Here is a 16,575-nt window from a genome sequence, read left to right on the forward strand (position 1 = left end):
ACGACCTCGACCGGTGACCGTCATCCACCCTTGAACGCTCCTCGCGCCCCTCCTCTCCGACCTCTCCGTCCCCGGGAACCTTGCAAATCCGTGGCCGCATTGCGACCTGCAGGCCAATGGCAGTTTGCGCACCCGCTGGCCGGCTGGGTTTCCTTACCGGATCCGGACCGTACGAATAGTTGCCGAGGGGATTCGATCCCATCCAGCGAGAGAATGTGGGAGCTTTCCTGGCAAGCGACACGGATAGCCAGTTCGGATGCGTGAGGTGTTGCGAAGCCAGATGGATGGCATGGCACGGCACGTCAGGGGACCCTCGTGGTTCTTTCTTGTCGATTTTCCACCATTTTCTTTTTCTACCCCTCCGTGTAATAAATCGCCACGAGCACTCTCTTGAGATAGGAAATCGTGACTGTCGAACCAACAAAAAAAGTCTAGACCGGCACATGCTCCCTCATTCCCGTCTTCATGCTGGCGAACTGATCTACTTACAAACGAACACCACACCGCATTTCTCCATTCCAATTTCCCGTTCCCCCTCCATCGGCATCCCCATCCCCATCCCCATCCCCGTCCCAACATCCCAATCTCGAACCCCCCCTCCATAACACCCCCAGCCTCCATTCCGATCCCCTCTCCTCCCACCCCCTTGATCCCCAGATTGCCACTCGAGGGCTACATTCCGACTTTCTCTTGCTGTTCATTTGCGTGTGTTTATCTGTGCCCATCAGCCTGTCTGAGCTCTGTCTTGTCTGGGATTTAAGTTTTTTTGACAGCACTGGCCCGGCCCGCGAACCAGAGATGCAGATGAAATGTGATGAAATGGCGGGGGCCTGCGACGGCCGGTGAAGGACTCCTACGAATGGCGTTCGACTCCACACCTTCTACGGCACACTCGACTGCAGGACACATGCAGGACCCTGTCCAAAGGCACACCTATCGCTGATCTACAAACTCACCCCGAGACATGGTTCGTCAAAGATTCCAACAGAATCCAGAGTTCATGTGATGGCCACTGATGCGATGCCACCAGCCAAAAGGAATGACAAACGACGTTCGTTACTGAACCAGTATCTGAATTATCGTACGAATCCCATTCCATCCCCCAACGTCGTCTGCAGCTCCATCGCCTCTCCGGATCGGGACTGTTGTCGCCTATTTGCACCCGGCGAAACACAAACATGACTGGACGCTTGGGATTCACGGCAAATTGAACCTTGAGCTTGATAACGCAATACATTACAACGGCCACGCGCGCACATACACACGCCAAGTGTTTCGCTGAACATTTTCTCCGCTTGTCATCATCGTTATGGCTTCCGCCGACATCCCCATTCTTTCGCAACGAAAAAACCCTGGTATCCCGACAAAAGGAACTGCCAAAATACATTCATCCTCGTCGCTCGGCAAACTCGACAGACATGGACAGATCTCCGATCGAGAGTCCCAGCACAGTAGAGGCGGTAGAACCGGCGAGGGCTTGGCCTAAAAAACTCCGATTCCATGCCAGACGTTGAAAGCCAACGACTTCTCTTTTGGCCTGCTCGCATTGCGCCTCCGCAAGCCCCTGCAGTGCATCGCTCCCTAGTCCCAGACATGATGAAAGTGAAAAAAAAGAAAAAGGAGATCCTCCCCGCTCGGGCCACGCGCTGCGGCAATTCCACCCTCGGTTCGCCTAACATGCGCAGTTTTCCACGTTTCGGGGTTCCAGGTCATGGGCTGACCAGTCTTGGGGTCGCCAGTCTCGCTGGAAGAGTTGACTGACGAAAAAGTATGGCTTCTCGTATGCGTTGTCCTCGTAAAGCTCGTCCCACTCGTTTCCTGGTTTCCATCACGTTAGCCACTAGTCTCAACGCAGCTGAGTCCTTTGCCCCTCATCTGGCACATTAAGAGCACGAGATCATCGTCTCCAAGATCAGTGGAGTGGTTGAATGGCTCCGCCGCATCGCGAAAAAATGAAGAAACCCCGCTTACTGTGTGCCATGACTTGTGATCGAGTCCAGTGAACAAATTGGATCGCTTGTTCGTCCAATTGAGCCAGCTGTCTCAAATCCTGATCTCTGCAGTCTTCGCTAAACGGGGCCACGTTCTTGTTGCAGTAGTGGAAGTATGCCAGAAGAATCGTGCCTCCTATCCACCAGTGGTCTGTCAGCATGTCTTACTCAACAAAATCACTCGCTGGGACGATAAAAGATCACTCGATCCCAGCAGTCGTACGTACCCCAGTGATACTCTTGAACATCCGCCTCTCGAGCGAACTTTGTCTGTAATGACAGTCATCTGTCAGCAATCCATCCAAATAAAAAGCGTCGCGTCCCAAGTCTAATCGATTCTCCCGTTCTGGCTCCTGTCCTCTCACCTTCATCCCGTGTTTTCTGGCGTAAGATGCATCGTGGTTTGCCAGAAGCGCAATGTTGTGTAGTAGTATGAATGTCACCAGGTACGTTGTCAGCCACGTCTTCTGCTTGTTTTGCTGGGTCATCTTCTGGAGTTTCTCCAGCATGTCGCGTCTGAGCCTCGTCTGGATATGCTGGATGAGGACTAAGTCCAGCTGGGCGCCCATGACTGGCGGAAGAGGGATCTTTCCATGCTGTGGGCTGCTGTTGTCCAGGATGTTGCGGTCCATGCCGAGCGTCTCGTTTCCGACAATCTCCACCGACTTTGTGGTTAAGCGAACCGCCACCCACAGCTCCAAAGTTTGCGTCAAAAGCTCCCGCTCTTCTGGGGAAATTCTCGGATCTTGAGAAAGCTGCCAAGCCTTGCTATAAGTTGTGAAGAGTAGATGATCCCGGGCGCCCATTACGCCCTCAACTAACGACGAGAAGCAGTCGACGACGCCCCTTTTGATGTAGTCCTGGTACGCTGCCTGGGCTTCGTCGAGGTCGGTTATGGCGTAGGGAGGAATCGGTACCGACTTCTTCGAACCATCCGGTCCCACCCAAGAACGCTCCAGCTTGTCGCCTGGCTGAGGAATGAATTCACGCACGTGAAGCTGCACCGACATTCCCCGCGCGTAGCCCTCCGTCACTCTGATGATCTTCACATCCGAAGACGCCCAGTTGGCAATATTGTCTACAGGGCCGTTGTCTCCCCAGCGCAGCGTCCACTCAAACCCATGCACCTGGCCCGGCTTCATGCATTTGACGTCAGTGAGCTTCGCACGGATACAAGGGAGACGAGAGAGGTGCTTGTGGTGGATACTGTTCGCTTTGGGCTTGCACGTAAGGCAGCACGCGGTTTCATCGTCGGGATCCGGTACGCACTGGTCAAATCGTCAGTCGTCTTTCTGGGATGCCTCACCCGACGTCTGTCTAGACGCATCCTGGTCTTTACTCACGCGAATTCTTTGCATCTTGCAGCGCACACACGATCCAATCTTCCTGGTGTTGGCCGTCTCCTGGCGCTGCCTGATATCCTTGAACGGTCCACGCTTCGAGGCCGGGGCTCGCTGATGAGAGTAGACGATATCAAGCCGAGAAGCCGAGCCCGATTGCCCGATGTCCTCATCCTTGACGCACATTTCCGGCATGGCATACGGATATTCCGAGGCCACTGCGGCCAGGTCCCGTTGATGTTGCATGGTTGGAGGTAGAGATGGACCTACGAGTGCAGCATTGTATGGAGTTGAGAGCAAATCATTCGTGGACGCAGGATGGCTGGTGATGCCCGACGAGTTTTGAGAGGCGTCAGGAGCGGAGGCATTTGGAGCATTGGTGTAGTAGGTAGGCACCGGTATGTCGGTGTATACCAGGTTGTCGGATACAGCAGGCGGTGCCGTCAGAGCCTGGTTCGGGCTTTCTCGTGCAGACTGATAGCTCGTCACGTAGGTGCCCATCAGCCCAGAGTCTGCGCTCGAAAATGCGGTGGACTCGTTGGGCGGTATGGTTGTCGGTACATAGACATCCTGTTGAGCGACGTTCACTGAAGGCCGTTTCTCGACCTCATAACCCGTGGTAGCTCCATAGTCAAAGGCACTTGGTGCTGGGACGAGCTGGTACCCTGATAGCCTGTGAATAAACGACCAAACTAGGACACCGGGAAACATGATGCGTACATACCCTCAGGAACAGTAAATGTACAAGGAGAGAAGCACGTTTGGCAACAACCTCCTAGAAGGCCGGCTATGCCTTCAACTAGCCCAGTTGCAAGACCAGAACCATGAAGACCGGCGGAAGGTCCCGGTTCGCCATCAGCAAAATGATGTTGACCGTAGTGTATGGCCTGCTGAGACTTCTCCGAAGGGCCCTGAGCAATGGAACCGCCGGGCATGTGCGAAGACATCGAGTTCTCTGGTAATGGCCTATGTCTTTTGGGCGGCTGGTCGTAATATGTGCCAAAGTAAGTTTCCAGGGCTGCTTGGTGAAGTTGGTACCCTTGGAGGTTGTAGAAGGATGCGATTTGATTAATCTGATGTTTGAGGTCTGGGTGTAGACAGTGGAAGTCAAATGGAAGAGGAGCTAGGAGAGGCTGCGAGCTCTGTTGCGCTGGCACTAAAGGAGATTCGTCCTCGAGGCCGTGAGGCCGGCGCCTCTTGAGATTATGATGATTCTAAGACGAAATCAATTCACCGCACATTTGGGTGATAGGGCAAACGGAGGAGGGGGCGTGACCAGCAAAGATAGAAAAGCCTGGGCTAACAAAAGATATGAGGGGACAGCGTGTGTGCAATGATGCGGGTGCTAAGACGGCAGCTGGGCTGGAAGGACAATGGGGAAGATCGGTGATATATCCCATGCACGCTGCCGCAAGCCGGGAAGCAGGGACATCTCTTACCATGATTGATGCGACGAGAGAGGGTGTGTTGGACAGAGCCTAGTAGCGAGACGAAGTACCACAACCGGTGGCGTGTATAATGTATACAGCAGAGACAAGCAGCAGCAGCAGCAGCAGCAGCAGCAGCAACAGTAGCAGCAGCAGAAGCAGCCGCAGCAGGCAGGCAGGCAGGAGTGAGCAGGCACAGCGAAGCACAAGGGCAGCGTAGAAAATTGCGCCTCACCGGGAGGGGGTGGGGGAGCTACGGTCTCACGAGAGCCATTGCCACATAATGGCACCCCTTGTGCGCGAGTGGAGTACTGGAAAGAGGGTAAGGTAGGGGAAAGGAGAGGAGGGTTGATGACTCGGCGAGAAACAGGAGGCGGAGGAAGAACAAGTCAGTGTAGGGGAAAGAAAAGAGGAGTGGAAGCGAACAATAGGGAGTCGGGCTAGAACGGGCAATTGTGAAGAGCAACAGAGACAGACAGAGAGAGACAGGCCCTGTTTGACAGCAGACACTCGGCCGAAACGGGGGGAAACAACGAAAGGAAAAGGCGGCAAGGCAAGTGTGCGCTGTGCTGCCGACTCTCAACGGTATCTGGCTGCGAGTGTACGTGCGTGCTCGATTGGTATGGTATAACGCTCTGTTGTCTAGGTGCGTCTGCTTCTGTCGCTGTTTCTGCGTCCCGGATTCCTTCTTGCTGGCTTTTCGCTGCCGTCACAACGTGCTTTTTGGTCGTGGTCTGAGCCCAGGCGTCTCGCGCTGTCTCGCCTGCTCGCGACCAGATTTCGGAGCCGTTGGGGTTCTCGATGCTCGCTTTAGCAATGTCTCCTGCGGTGGAGCAGAACGTTGCGCGCGCGGGCTGGCTAAGATCAGAGAGCGTGCCGATAGAGACTCTGTTGCTGGCGATTGGCGTGCCTGTGCTGGTCGGTCAGTCTCTGTCGAAGGAGTCGAGGCTGAAGTGAGAAGACTCGGTGAGAGAAGTTGAGGAAGTGGGCTGCACCCGTGCTGAATTGTATTTCACCGGTCTGAGGGGTACTCATGAAAAGGACAGGGGTTCTTGAGACCACGCCACGCGAGAGGAGGAGCCGAGCATCTTCCCGCCCCTGCCGAGTGGATGGATTTCAGGCTGCCCGTCTGATGGGAACAGAGCAGCAGGGGTGGGGAAGAGGGCGCCATGGTACCGAATGTCGTGAGCAGTGCTGATCCTGATTCTACCTTTCCGTTGCGTCTCTTCTTGTGTTACCAGCAGCTGTCTGTTTGCTCCGTCTGCCTAGCTGGAGAGCCCAAGACTAAGCGCCAGCAAGACCCCGAGGCTAATCTCAGCCGTGGGATCTGCTGATTCGCATGATCATTTACCCCAGCGAACGCCGCCAACGAGAAAGCGCATCGTGGCCTCCGGGGTCCTCGGTTGGTTTCGGGAGACGAGTGGTTGCTCAAGGCTAGGCATTGCCTAACATGTGGGCTTTCGGGTGCGAGTGCTTACGTGAAGTTGTCATTAATGACCCCATGCGGGCGACGACGTGATCTGACCAGACGAGGAGTCATCATACTTCATCGCCCGGCTAACACCCTGTACCGTGCCATGTTACCAGCAGGCCGAGGCAGCCAACCAATTCCCCTGCGGCCGCAAACCCCCCCGGATTTGGCTCATTAATCATCTGTTTGCCAATCTGACCTCCACGCTTCTCAACGTTCCATCGGAAAGCGCCACGGTCCCGAGGGTCTGACACCGTTCACCTCTTTGACCGGGTTGGTAAGTCTCTGGAGGAGCTAAGTCAAAGAGGTGTGTACGTCCGCGGTCTGGCACCTATATCGTATGTGTGGGTGCTGGGAAGAGCCTCGTTGTTGGTTTTCTTTAGGGAAGTGCATCCGTCGCAACCCAGCGGCCGTCACCGCTTGTCCATGAGACGGCGCAAAGGTGTGGTAGATGGAAATGTCTCTTTGAGGCACAATGCGATGATGCCCCCCTGTCGCCTCCACTATAGCCGAGATAGACACGACATCAGTCCCAGAAAAACGGTCGACAAAGAATCTTGGGGATTTGGGGGGAGAAGCTTCTTCTCCATCTTGTCGGATCGAAGGCGCTCCGTTGGTCGAATACCGACTCTCAATTGGCTGATTTCCCAGTCTATTGGCCGATCGGCCAGGCTGTCAGTTGACTCTGCCAGTGGCTTACATATGATTGAGGAGCATCAGCATCCTCCGCTCTAGAGGATGATGTAGCCGTGTCTGTTCCAGTAACTGGGCGTGCGTACACCACCCACCACACCTACCAACAAGGCCACTGCCACCAACACCAACACCACCGCTGCCCAAGTCCACATGGCCAGGCCGCGCCGCCGCGCTGGGCCGTCAAGCGAGACGCTGTGTGAAGAGCCCTGCCGATTGTCGAAAAAAAAAGTGAAGCTTGCAGGATACGCACTTTTGCGTCTCGCCAGCCCCATGTCAAACCAGACAGCCTTGACCGCCCTTGACGCCGCCCCCCTGCTTTAGCCGTCATCCATGGATGGCTGTCCGCCAGGCGACTGATGATTTGACACAGCTGGCGACGACCCAGCAATTGACCGCGCTATCTGCAGCTCGCCCGTCGATTCCGGAAGAGTACCAGGCTGCGGTTTCTAGGTTCTCGGCCACGAAAGGTTGTCCTCTTCTGGAATTCGCATCTGTCAAATTGTTGGACGGTCGACGAGGTGCATCATGCGGATCACGCAAAATGGTGTCCCGGCAGAGAGCAAACACTCCCCATCTCTTCTTGGAAAATATGTCGGTCAACGGTTTTGGCCTTTTCAATGGCAGGGGCGCCTGCCGAGCAGGCCCTGCATGCGCGGCCACCACCAATAACGGACGCCTTAATCGATGCAGCTGATGAGGTCAGGGAACCACCCATTAATGGCCTCGTATCAAATCAACATCCGACGTTTCTCTGCATGAAGCCGTGCCAGTTGTGTGAGGCGAGGTGAAGTCAGTATTTCGCACCTACCGCACAAAGTACATGAGTTCGATCCCTGAACCAAGCATGGTCGCCCGTCGGGTGCACAAAGTTCGTTTTGTCTTGTCTTTCCAACAGTGACGGTAACGAGAAGGAAAGCAAGCATCGGGGAGTGAGGGGCACCGGCGTAGAGGGACGCAGGATACCGTGGCTGGTTTAAGCTCAAATGGGCAACCGGTGAGCTGGGAGTGTTATATGTGGATGGTTACCCAACGAGCCGAGAGAATCGATCCGTAATCGTATGAACAGACCCCGGGACGTTCAAATGAGGGTGTGCGTGAGTCTAGGTAGCTCGCATGTCTCCTAGTGTAGCGCGAATTATTTTGCGGCCCACTCGTGCGGAAAACACGTCAATCTCCCACCAGTGTTGGACTTCTCGCCAATGCTCTGCGCTTCTTCCGTCCTCCTCGCTGCTGTATCCGTGCAGAAACTTGCGTTTCTGTGTGACGGCAACCTTGGAATGCAGCATATTTTTTTTTTCTGGGCTGGCGGGAGTTGATAGGAGCGGGACGGTAGGATTGGGGGTGGCCCACTGCCACACACCCTGGCCCAGTGGCCGGCAACATGTGAATTGACGAATGACGGACGCGGAGGTCCAAATCCGATCGAGGTGTCGCTAGTGATCAACTTTTTTTTTCTGGCAACTTCTGTGTATGCCAAGACCATCAACGAAGAGATAACGAGAGTTTTCAACCCTGAGAGTTCAAAGCCCGGCACCGTCAATCCATTACCGGACTTGCAGAGGCACTGCTCTTCCGAGTTAGGCTTGTAGACCTCCCCAGCTGGAAGTCGGCAAGCTGAGGGTTACAAGCCCGTGGGGATTGTTTGAACAGGCGGTATCCTTGGATGAAGGTCGGATCTGTGTCGTTTGTCAACAACTTGTGGGCATTCGGTCAGGTCGAAATAACCTACAGTGTTCCATATGTAATGTAGGTGCAGCCGCACTTGCATGGTCCACCTGCGGAAGACGTTCCGTCACTCTAGCCTCCGCCGGAGCAAGGCCAACCTTGCACTCGGTGAAGGCAAAGTGGCCGAGCGGGCGGGCGGGAGACTCGGGCACCAGCATCGGCCCATGGCAAGGAGTGGATATATCCACCCGGTGAGAATGAACCTCAGGGACGGCCAGGTTTTCATCGGGAAACTTCCTCGAAAGTGGGCAGAGAGACGGTGATGATTTCTCAAGATTTGCGCTTGTCGTGGCAAGCAACCATTTGACCCATCGAAAAGGCGGCTATAATGGGTAAGCGGTTCTCTCCAGGGTCGCGGCACGGTGGCATTGACACCGGCGAGGGGAGGCGGCTGGTTACCGAAATGCAGCTCGGCGAACACGGCGTCTGGACTCGGCCTGGGCGGCCAGCCGCTCAAACAATCCTCGGGGAAGTTGTTGAGGGGAACGAAGTGCAAGGGTCGTCGTCTTGTTCCATCTGTAGGCGGACAGAGGCTGTGCGGCCTTTCATGAACTCATAGGCACGTCCATATTATGGCCGCAGTATTGCTTGAGTTATCCCAGGGGCGTCTCTATACTTGGAACTGAGAGGACGGCCCCGTCCGGCCCTTCTTGACCCCCAAAGATGGTGCTGCCGGCAGTGGTCAAAGTCTCGCAAGCCCCCCACAGAACCTGCATGGTGATGGAGGACAAGCAGCGAATGATGTGATGGTTTGGTGACTTGCAGAGAGGAAACAGCATCTCATCAAAGGGATGGACGGCCAGAATTTGTTGAGGACGACGCTTGCTCCAACAGCTGGACGTGCTGCACAGTTGCGGCAAGGCACGATGAGCAAGCATGGCGCAGAACCGAGAGAGGAAAGCGAGAGACCGAGAGGTGCCGTATGGCCAGAACGTCGGGAGAAGGGTGGCGCCGGAGAGTGCCAGGACCAGATGGGATGAACATGATCTCAAGGATCTCCGAAAGTTGGGGTAAAGCGGCCGTGAGGTAGGGTAGCGAAGGACATGGTGCAGCAACGCTGAAGTGAAAGATGACGGAACTGACTGGACCGGCCAATCGAGGAGCAGTAGATCCGGCTGCGATCGGACTACTCTGGGTTGGCACAAAAGCAAACCCCAGCAGTCGAATTTCTTTTTGGGAGGATTGGCGAGGGATGGACGGATGGACGGGTGGATGGATGAATGGGCGGAAAGCACGATGAAGGTGCAGCTGGCGTTCGAGCATCACGTGGGGTGCATCTCAAGTGCAGCTGCTTCCGGATGCAGAGTCGAACTTTCCCAGCCCTTGGACAGACGGAAGGGCGTCTCTAGCGTCATTTTCATGGCAACTTCGAGCTGGACGTTCCTGGCACCTTGCCTGGTCGAGACAAGCTTGGTGATGGCAGGGCCTGGGCCAGTATGTCTCTGACGTCTCCTACCGCCTTCCTTCCCGTCCTATCCAACTGCCAATGGCATTCATGTGCCCCTTCCTCCGTGCCGGCAGGAGCCTCCTTCCATTGGATGCTGCCCGGCACCCAGAACGGACGGGACGGCACAAAGCAGGCGCATTACCTAAAGCAAGGCAAGGCGAGGCAGACAGACCACGGGCAAGCACGGTACTTCTGACTTCAGGTGAGGCAGGTGCAGGTGGTGGTTGAGGGAAGGAGGAGTGGAGAGGCATGGAAGGTAAGGTCCGTCCCGTCTGTTGCTGCGTATTTGTTTCCTCCCCTCATCGTCAGATATTCCAGCAACTTGGCCTTTTTCTTGCCTACCTACCGACATACCTTGCCCAAGCACCTTAACTACCTATCTTGTTAGTTGACGATGCCATCATACCTAGGTACGAAGCTGTGTCTGTCTGCCCGCCCGTACCTTACCACACAGGGCAATGGAACGTACCCGACCTTACCTTACAGCATGGAACGTACCCAGGCACGTATGTAATGTAGGGGGATGTACTCTGTATCCGTGCTCATGCGGACCTGGTGCGGTCTCGAAGCACAGGGCAGCTCTTGTGACGATCCTTGAAAAGACATGCCGCACTCTCCAGGTCTTGTTTATTCCTTCTCGAGGCGGGCACTCCCGCGATTTGTTCCTTCTGCGATGCCTTGGCTGACACATGGACTGTTGAGATGCGCTTCTGGACAGTCCGCCAGATGGATTGTCACTGCGAGTAAGGCATCCAGCTCTCGCGACACCGAAACGACCGGTACGACATGTCCGAAGTCCGGTTACTCACGTCAACGGCTTGCACTTTATTTAGTGGCAAGTTCCCGTGTCGACTGGCCTGATGTGCTGCTTGCATGGCTTGCATCTGTCGCCGGGGGTACCACTGTGCCAGTCCCAAGCGGTCCGATTACGCGGCCGTCAGCCGTCGGCGACTGAGGATGGCATTTATATCATCTATCACATTCAAGTAATATATTCGGTCTCTGGCCAACGGGATTCCCACTTGAGCTTATGGCGGCTATTGCCCGCATACCGCCTGCTGTGCCCTCTGCTCAGGCGCGATCTGGACCCAAGCTTGCAATCAGCCGTCTTCCCGAATGAAACAAGCCGGGCTAGCAACCATCCGCCTAAGGCGAGGTTCTTTACACTGCATAACGGCTGGTCGCTCTCACTGCCCTACGAGGTCTTTGTCTGAGACACGGGGTCTGGGAGATGGCGGGACCCTTTTGAATTGAGGGGCAGCGAAGTGGCCGTTGGAGATTGTTGGAGTGAGGCGTCCGTGAAGAGGAAAAAGAAACGACGAGGCCGATAACGAACCTAACAAGGCAGGAGCCATGCAGCTTCCGACTGCCATCGGCAAGGAAAGCAGTTTCAGTTGAGCTGGCCTCGACCGTGAGCTTCCAGGTTTGTTTTGCTTCTGCATTCTTGGCTTTCTAGCCTCCACTGCCTCCTTCCTACTACCTACTTGCCTACCTTCCTTTGGTAAGAAGGGAAGGTAGGTAGGGAAGGAACGTATGCAATCTCCTGCCCATTTACCTACCTTCCTCAAGGTACATGCTGCTTACTCTCAGAATCGCACCTTCTTCCAACATGTGATGTGCCTGCCTTCCACAACTTAGAAGGCACGCACGACACAGCAAGCAGCCATCTCATCGGCAGGACTTGCCTGGCCAGCCAGCCAGCAGCTGCCTCACCTCACATATCACCTTATCTGACGTCGGTCACCTTACCTGGGGAAGCCGTGGCTCTTGCCAAGACGATGCGGCTTACGCAGTACAGGCAATGGAAGTCGCCACTTGGTTCTCTGAGTGGACGGCACTGCCGTTGCAGGACCACCCCGTTTTTGATCCGCGCTTGTCCGACTGCCTCGGTGTGTAAGTTAAAATACCTTAAGGTAACGTCTGCAAAAATTCGGGCTTCGAAACCTCCCCCCCTCCCCAGCCACTTTGGATCCAACATCTCGCGACTCGCGACTGAACTGGACCCTGGCACCAGCACATGGGCAGCCAAGTCCACTTCCCTCTCCGGTCGAACCAACATCATTTTCCTTGCTCCCGCAGTCAGCCCTCTCGGCCCCAACCAATCAGCTCACGCCCTCCCAGAGGCCGGTCGACGTCTGTCTGCAGCTACCTGCAGGGCCAGCACACAAACACACAAATCGGATCCCAGCATAATCATGCAAAATACCCACGTCCACGATCACGCCCAGCCGAACCCGTAACCTCCGCGCCTCTCCCCGGTCGCCCCGCCATCGTCTTCCATAGTTCCCGTTGGTCGCCCATCGCGGATAAGGCCAGCCAGGAGGAGACCTTCAGCGTCCCCCCGCTCTCTTTCGTCCTCCAACGTCTCACAGCATCGCTCGACGCGACCAACAACCCAGCCTTCGGCGATCCGTCACTTGATCACCCGTCCTTCCCCCACGCGCCACCTGTCTGTCGCTAACTCTGACGTTGACTGCCACAAGCAACGTGGTTCGATGCCGTGAAACATCTTCACTATACAACCTTTGCGCTATTGGACGACCTGGTCTCACTGGGCCTCTGAAACTTGACGTCGTCGTCGCCACAAGATGGAGTTGGCGTCGGACATAATACACGACATTATTCATCCCACGGCCGCCTTCACTGACGCCTCGAGACGCGAAATTAGCCATAATGACAATGCCGATTCAAGGCAACCGCTATCGGCGGACTGGGATGCGTCCCAGCTCAATCCGAAGAACCGAATTGACAGTCTCGATCCCCTCCCCGACCCTCTCTGGCGGATTGACGGTTGTACGGGCCTCGGGACTCAGTTTTACGTCCTGCCGTTGTTCCTGAAGTCCATCACACCGATGCGCATCGATGCCTTCATCCCGGAACAGTCGACCCAGTCACAAGAGGTTCGCCAACTGCTGGACCTTGACGTGGCTTTCCATACAAGAGACCGGACGCGGGTACAACAGCTCAACGTTGCCAAGCACATCCTCCGCGCTTTGCAGTATTGGACCAAGAGCCTCGTCGAACCCGAGTCACTCTTTACCTCGGTACCCTTTGGGTCTCGGATCGTGTTCAAGGATCTATCGCTCGATATCAGGGCCATTCAGATCGAAGTCGCACGTACCTACTATCTAGAACGCCAGCTACTTTCATCAGCCGCTCTTTCTGAAATGTGGGGTCCTTCAGTCGAGATGCCCGAGTGCGTTGACATATCCGAAGTACACGTGGTCGAGCAGATTCACGACAGCGTATGTCTCGTTCGAATCCGGGGCACCGAGTGGATCTTCAAGACCTTAACCAGTTACACCAAATACCTGTATCATGAGATGAAACTACTCTTGTCAGCAAAGCCACACCCGAGCATCATGTCACGGCCAGTTCATCTTGTTACGAAGCAGTGCACCTTCGGAAGTAAGGTGGCGGTCCTTGGATTTACGCTAGAGTTCCACCGACATGGGACGATGAGGGACATCGTGCCATTTTTGCAGGCAAGCAACACATTGACACCGGCGGAGCAGTTCAAGTGGGCCATACAGATCACCTCCGGTGTTGTACACTATCGGGAAACCTCTGGCACCTTCTACCCAGACCTTCGCTTGGACAACGTCGTGCTGTCTGAAAATAGAGACGCCATCATGTGCGATTTTGAACAGCGCGGGGTATGGTGCGAGTTCGCCTCACCAGAAGTCAACGCCATCGAGTACATTCGTATCCTGGCCACCGACGAGAATATGCCTGACGATGCCAAAGACCACTATGTTGAACTTTTGAAGAGGTTGTGCCCGGACTTCGAGTCGCTTCAGGATCGAGAAGAGTACACGAATCCCGAAAGGGGCTACAATATTTGTTGGTGGGGACTGAGTCCCCAAGAGCAGGAATCTTCAGAGGTGTATATGCTTGGAAGAGTGCTGTGGTGTTTGTTTGAAGGCGCTGGCGCTCCGCAGCAAGCCTCTATTTGGCAATCCTACCGTCGAGAAGCGCATATCGAGTTTCCGGATTACCTCAGGACACCGCCTAAACTGAGGGCTCTCATTGATCATTGCACCCGCGGACGTCGAGCCACTCTTAACAGCAGAATCGTCAGAAAGGGGAGCAAAATGGCGTTTACGAATGCGGAGAACGGCGATGACCAGAAGGACATCAAGAAGGCCGCATCAGCCTGGTGGAAGAAGGAGATTTCCTGGGCAGAAGACTTCTTGGCCATGAGGGAGCGGATGAAGGCAGAAGGCGGTTGGAAGGACAACTACTTTGACAGACCCTCGTTGCGCGACGTACTCGAACAGCTGGAAAAACTGCAGGCAGAGTTATGACGAGAGGTTTGTTATGAGAAGGACGCACACTTAATCATGTAATGCATAGGAGGAGGGGGCTAGATGAGTTTGAGTGATGGGTCATGGTATGTTAAATTACAGAACAAAACTCCGATTAAGATAAATGTACACCAGTTCTCGCACAAGCACCCAAATAGGGCCTTGAGCTCAATGTTCTATGTACAACAGCTGGGCAGTCTAGACGGAAAGATGGTGTGTGTGCAAAGAAACCTGCCTGGGGGGATATTCAACTACAGAAAATCAAGGAAATGTCGACTATGACGAACAGAGGATTTGTGATCAAAGGGGAGGGTGGAAAAAGACGGAGGCAAATGTCGCAGACAGTCAGCCAGAAGAAGTGAAGCATGGTAGGAAAGCCGGTCCCCTCCATAAGGTGACAACGAGGAGGTCTCCCTGTACAAAAGACAGCGACTCACTTCACCCTCTTGCTGCCTCGATCCGGGCCCTGACTCTGCCGTTTGGATCCCGTGGCAGGCGTCGAGGAGGACCCGACGCTCGCCCGCCTCCTCAGCCGCGACATGAGCGAGCGGAACTTTTCGACGTAGCTCGCGGGGGCGCCGTGGACGCCCAGCTGGTCCTGGATGGCCTCGAGAGTGTGCAGGAACGGCGCGGCGGCGTCTGGGGGGAGCAGGTCGAGCACGTTCAGCACGAAGCCCTCGTCGCGGTCGCCGACGAGGCGGAGGAAGAGATTCCGGTCCTGCCGCGGGACGGATGACGCCGCCGTCCTCAGACCGGGGGGCACGAAGTCGCGGTTGCGCTCGACGACGCCGGCGAGGATGCGGACGAGGGCGCGGGCGGCGCTGGATCGCTCCCACGGCTCGAGGGGCCGCTCGCAGTTGAAGATGTTGGTGCGGATGAGGGCGACGACGCCGGTGATGTGGCGGGCGGCCCAGGCAACGTCGCGGGGCCCTTCTGCGGAGGCGGGGCGGGAGGGGTCTCCTGCGGCGAAGGCGTCGAGCTCGTGCAGGACGCGGTCGACGCGCTGGGAGAGCTTGCGGAAGGGGTCGTTGACGGGGTCGGTGGAGCGCATCTGGGAGAGGAAGTAGTGGAAGAACTCGTCGTTGGCGAGGAGCATGCGGAAGACTGTGGCCTCGAGGTCGCGCCGTTTGATGGGGCTCTTTTTGCTGCGCCGGGAGGAGGAGGTTGGCGAGGAGAGGAGGTCGGGGCGGAAGTCCTCTGGGGCGCTGGAGGAGATGGCGGAGAGCATCTCGCGCACTTCCTGGATGCGATGAGGAATGGGCCGGTCGAGAGGGCGCGATGTGTCGCCTTCTTCCGAGGAATCGGATTCGTCGGATTCGTCGGAGGCATCCGAGTCGTCGGAGTCGTCTCCGGTTCCGAAGTCGGGGTTGAAGACGTGCAGGCCGTCGGCGAGCACGTCTGAGTGGAAAGCTGATATGTCGTTGTACGGGTCTCCGATTTCCTCTGGGAAGCCGCCGGGCGTCATGGTCAGCGGAGACGACGGGTCGTGGTCGTACAGCGTCTGCTTGACGACCTGGTCCAGGAGCCAGATCAGGTGCTTGCAAGGCAGCCCGTCCCGGCTGTCTGTCGCCCTGCAGGAGCAGTGAAGACCGTTCCAACGGCTGCCGGGGCCTCCGATGCGGATGGAGCGGTGCACCAGCTCCGTCATCTCGAACCCGTAGTGGTTGTCGTGGAGGAGGCAGAGCTTCAGGGAGAGCTGCGGCGGCTTCTTGAAGGTCTTGCGGACGCGTTTGCGGTCCTCGGGAGACAGCCTGTCGAGTCTGTAAGATAGTTTGGAGGGAGACGTGACAACGTCGGGCTCGTCTCCCTCCCCGTTGTCATCGTCGTCGTCTTCGCTCATGGCGTCGTCGCTGCTTGAGCCGCTCTCGGACTCGGACTCGGAGCTGGAGTCATGATATTCGGATGAGTCCTCGTCGTCTTGTTGTTGGGGCACTTGCCGTTGAGCCTGCGATCTGGTTGTGGGAGGCATCCTGGTGAGAGAAAGCTCTCTGAACTTGGAGACTGGGACGGCAGTGGGAGAAGACATTAGGCTGAGAAGGTGCGGCAGAGTCCTATATGCTTCCTGGATACTGCGCTGGTTGGGGTCTCCATGGTGATACGTCCATCGACTTCTTATAGACCAGGCACGACGAGGCACATATGCCGGAGGAGGGGCGGGGAGGGGCTGAGTG

The 16,575-nt window shown here is 56.0% G+C and overlaps 4 protein-coding genes across 4 annotated transcripts; 1 reads left to right on the forward strand and 3 right to left on the reverse strand.

The window, feature by feature from the left end:
- Positions 1-1,672: 1,672 nt before the first annotated feature.
- Positions 1,673-4,278, reverse strand: SAT20 (Satratoxin biosynthesis SC3 cluster transcription factor SAT20; the record flags this gene model as incomplete). The annotated part of the gene is made up of 6 exons (XM_037316283.1): positions 1,673-1,818; positions 1,972-2,127; positions 2,219-2,261; positions 2,357-3,259; positions 3,335-3,996; positions 4,056-4,278. The coding sequence occupies 6 exons, from the start codon at positions 4,276-4,278 to the stop codon at positions 1,673-1,675; spliced, it is 2,133 nt and encodes a 710-aa protein (XP_037186118.1).
- Positions 4,279-8,461: 4,183 nt separating this feature from the next.
- On the reverse strand, positions 8,462-8,808 carry CGCA056_v001023 (uncharacterized protein; the record flags this gene model as incomplete). The annotated part of the gene is made up of 2 exons (XM_037316284.1): positions 8,462-8,601; positions 8,655-8,808. The coding sequence occupies 2 exons, from the start codon at positions 8,806-8,808 to the stop codon at positions 8,462-8,464; spliced, it is 294 nt and encodes a 97-aa protein (XP_037186119.1).
- A 3,877-nt stretch (positions 8,809-12,685) lies between these two features.
- On the forward strand, positions 12,686-14,404 carry CGCA056_v001024 (uncharacterized protein; the record flags this gene model as incomplete). Its single annotated transcript, XM_037316285.1, has 1 exon — positions 12,686-14,404. The coding sequence occupies one exon, from the start codon at positions 12,686-12,688 to the stop codon at positions 14,402-14,404; it is 1,719 nt and encodes a 572-aa protein (XP_037186124.1).
- Positions 14,405-14,837: 433 nt separating this feature from the next.
- On the reverse strand, positions 14,838-16,373 carry CGCA056_v001025 (uncharacterized protein; the record flags this gene model as incomplete). The annotated part of the gene is made up of 1 exon (XM_037316286.1): positions 14,838-16,373. The coding sequence occupies one exon, from the start codon at positions 16,371-16,373 to the stop codon at positions 14,838-14,840; it is 1,536 nt and encodes a 511-aa protein (XP_037186125.1).
- Positions 16,374-16,575: the final 202 nt, after the last annotated feature.

This window comes from Colletotrichum aenigma (genome assembly GCF_013390185.1).
Source record: "Colletotrichum aenigma strain Cg56 chromosome Unknown KSG_Cg56_contig01, whole genome shotgun sequence".
Lineage (NCBI taxonomy): Eukaryota > Fungi > Ascomycota > Sordariomycetes > Glomerellales > Glomerellaceae > Colletotrichum > Colletotrichum aenigma.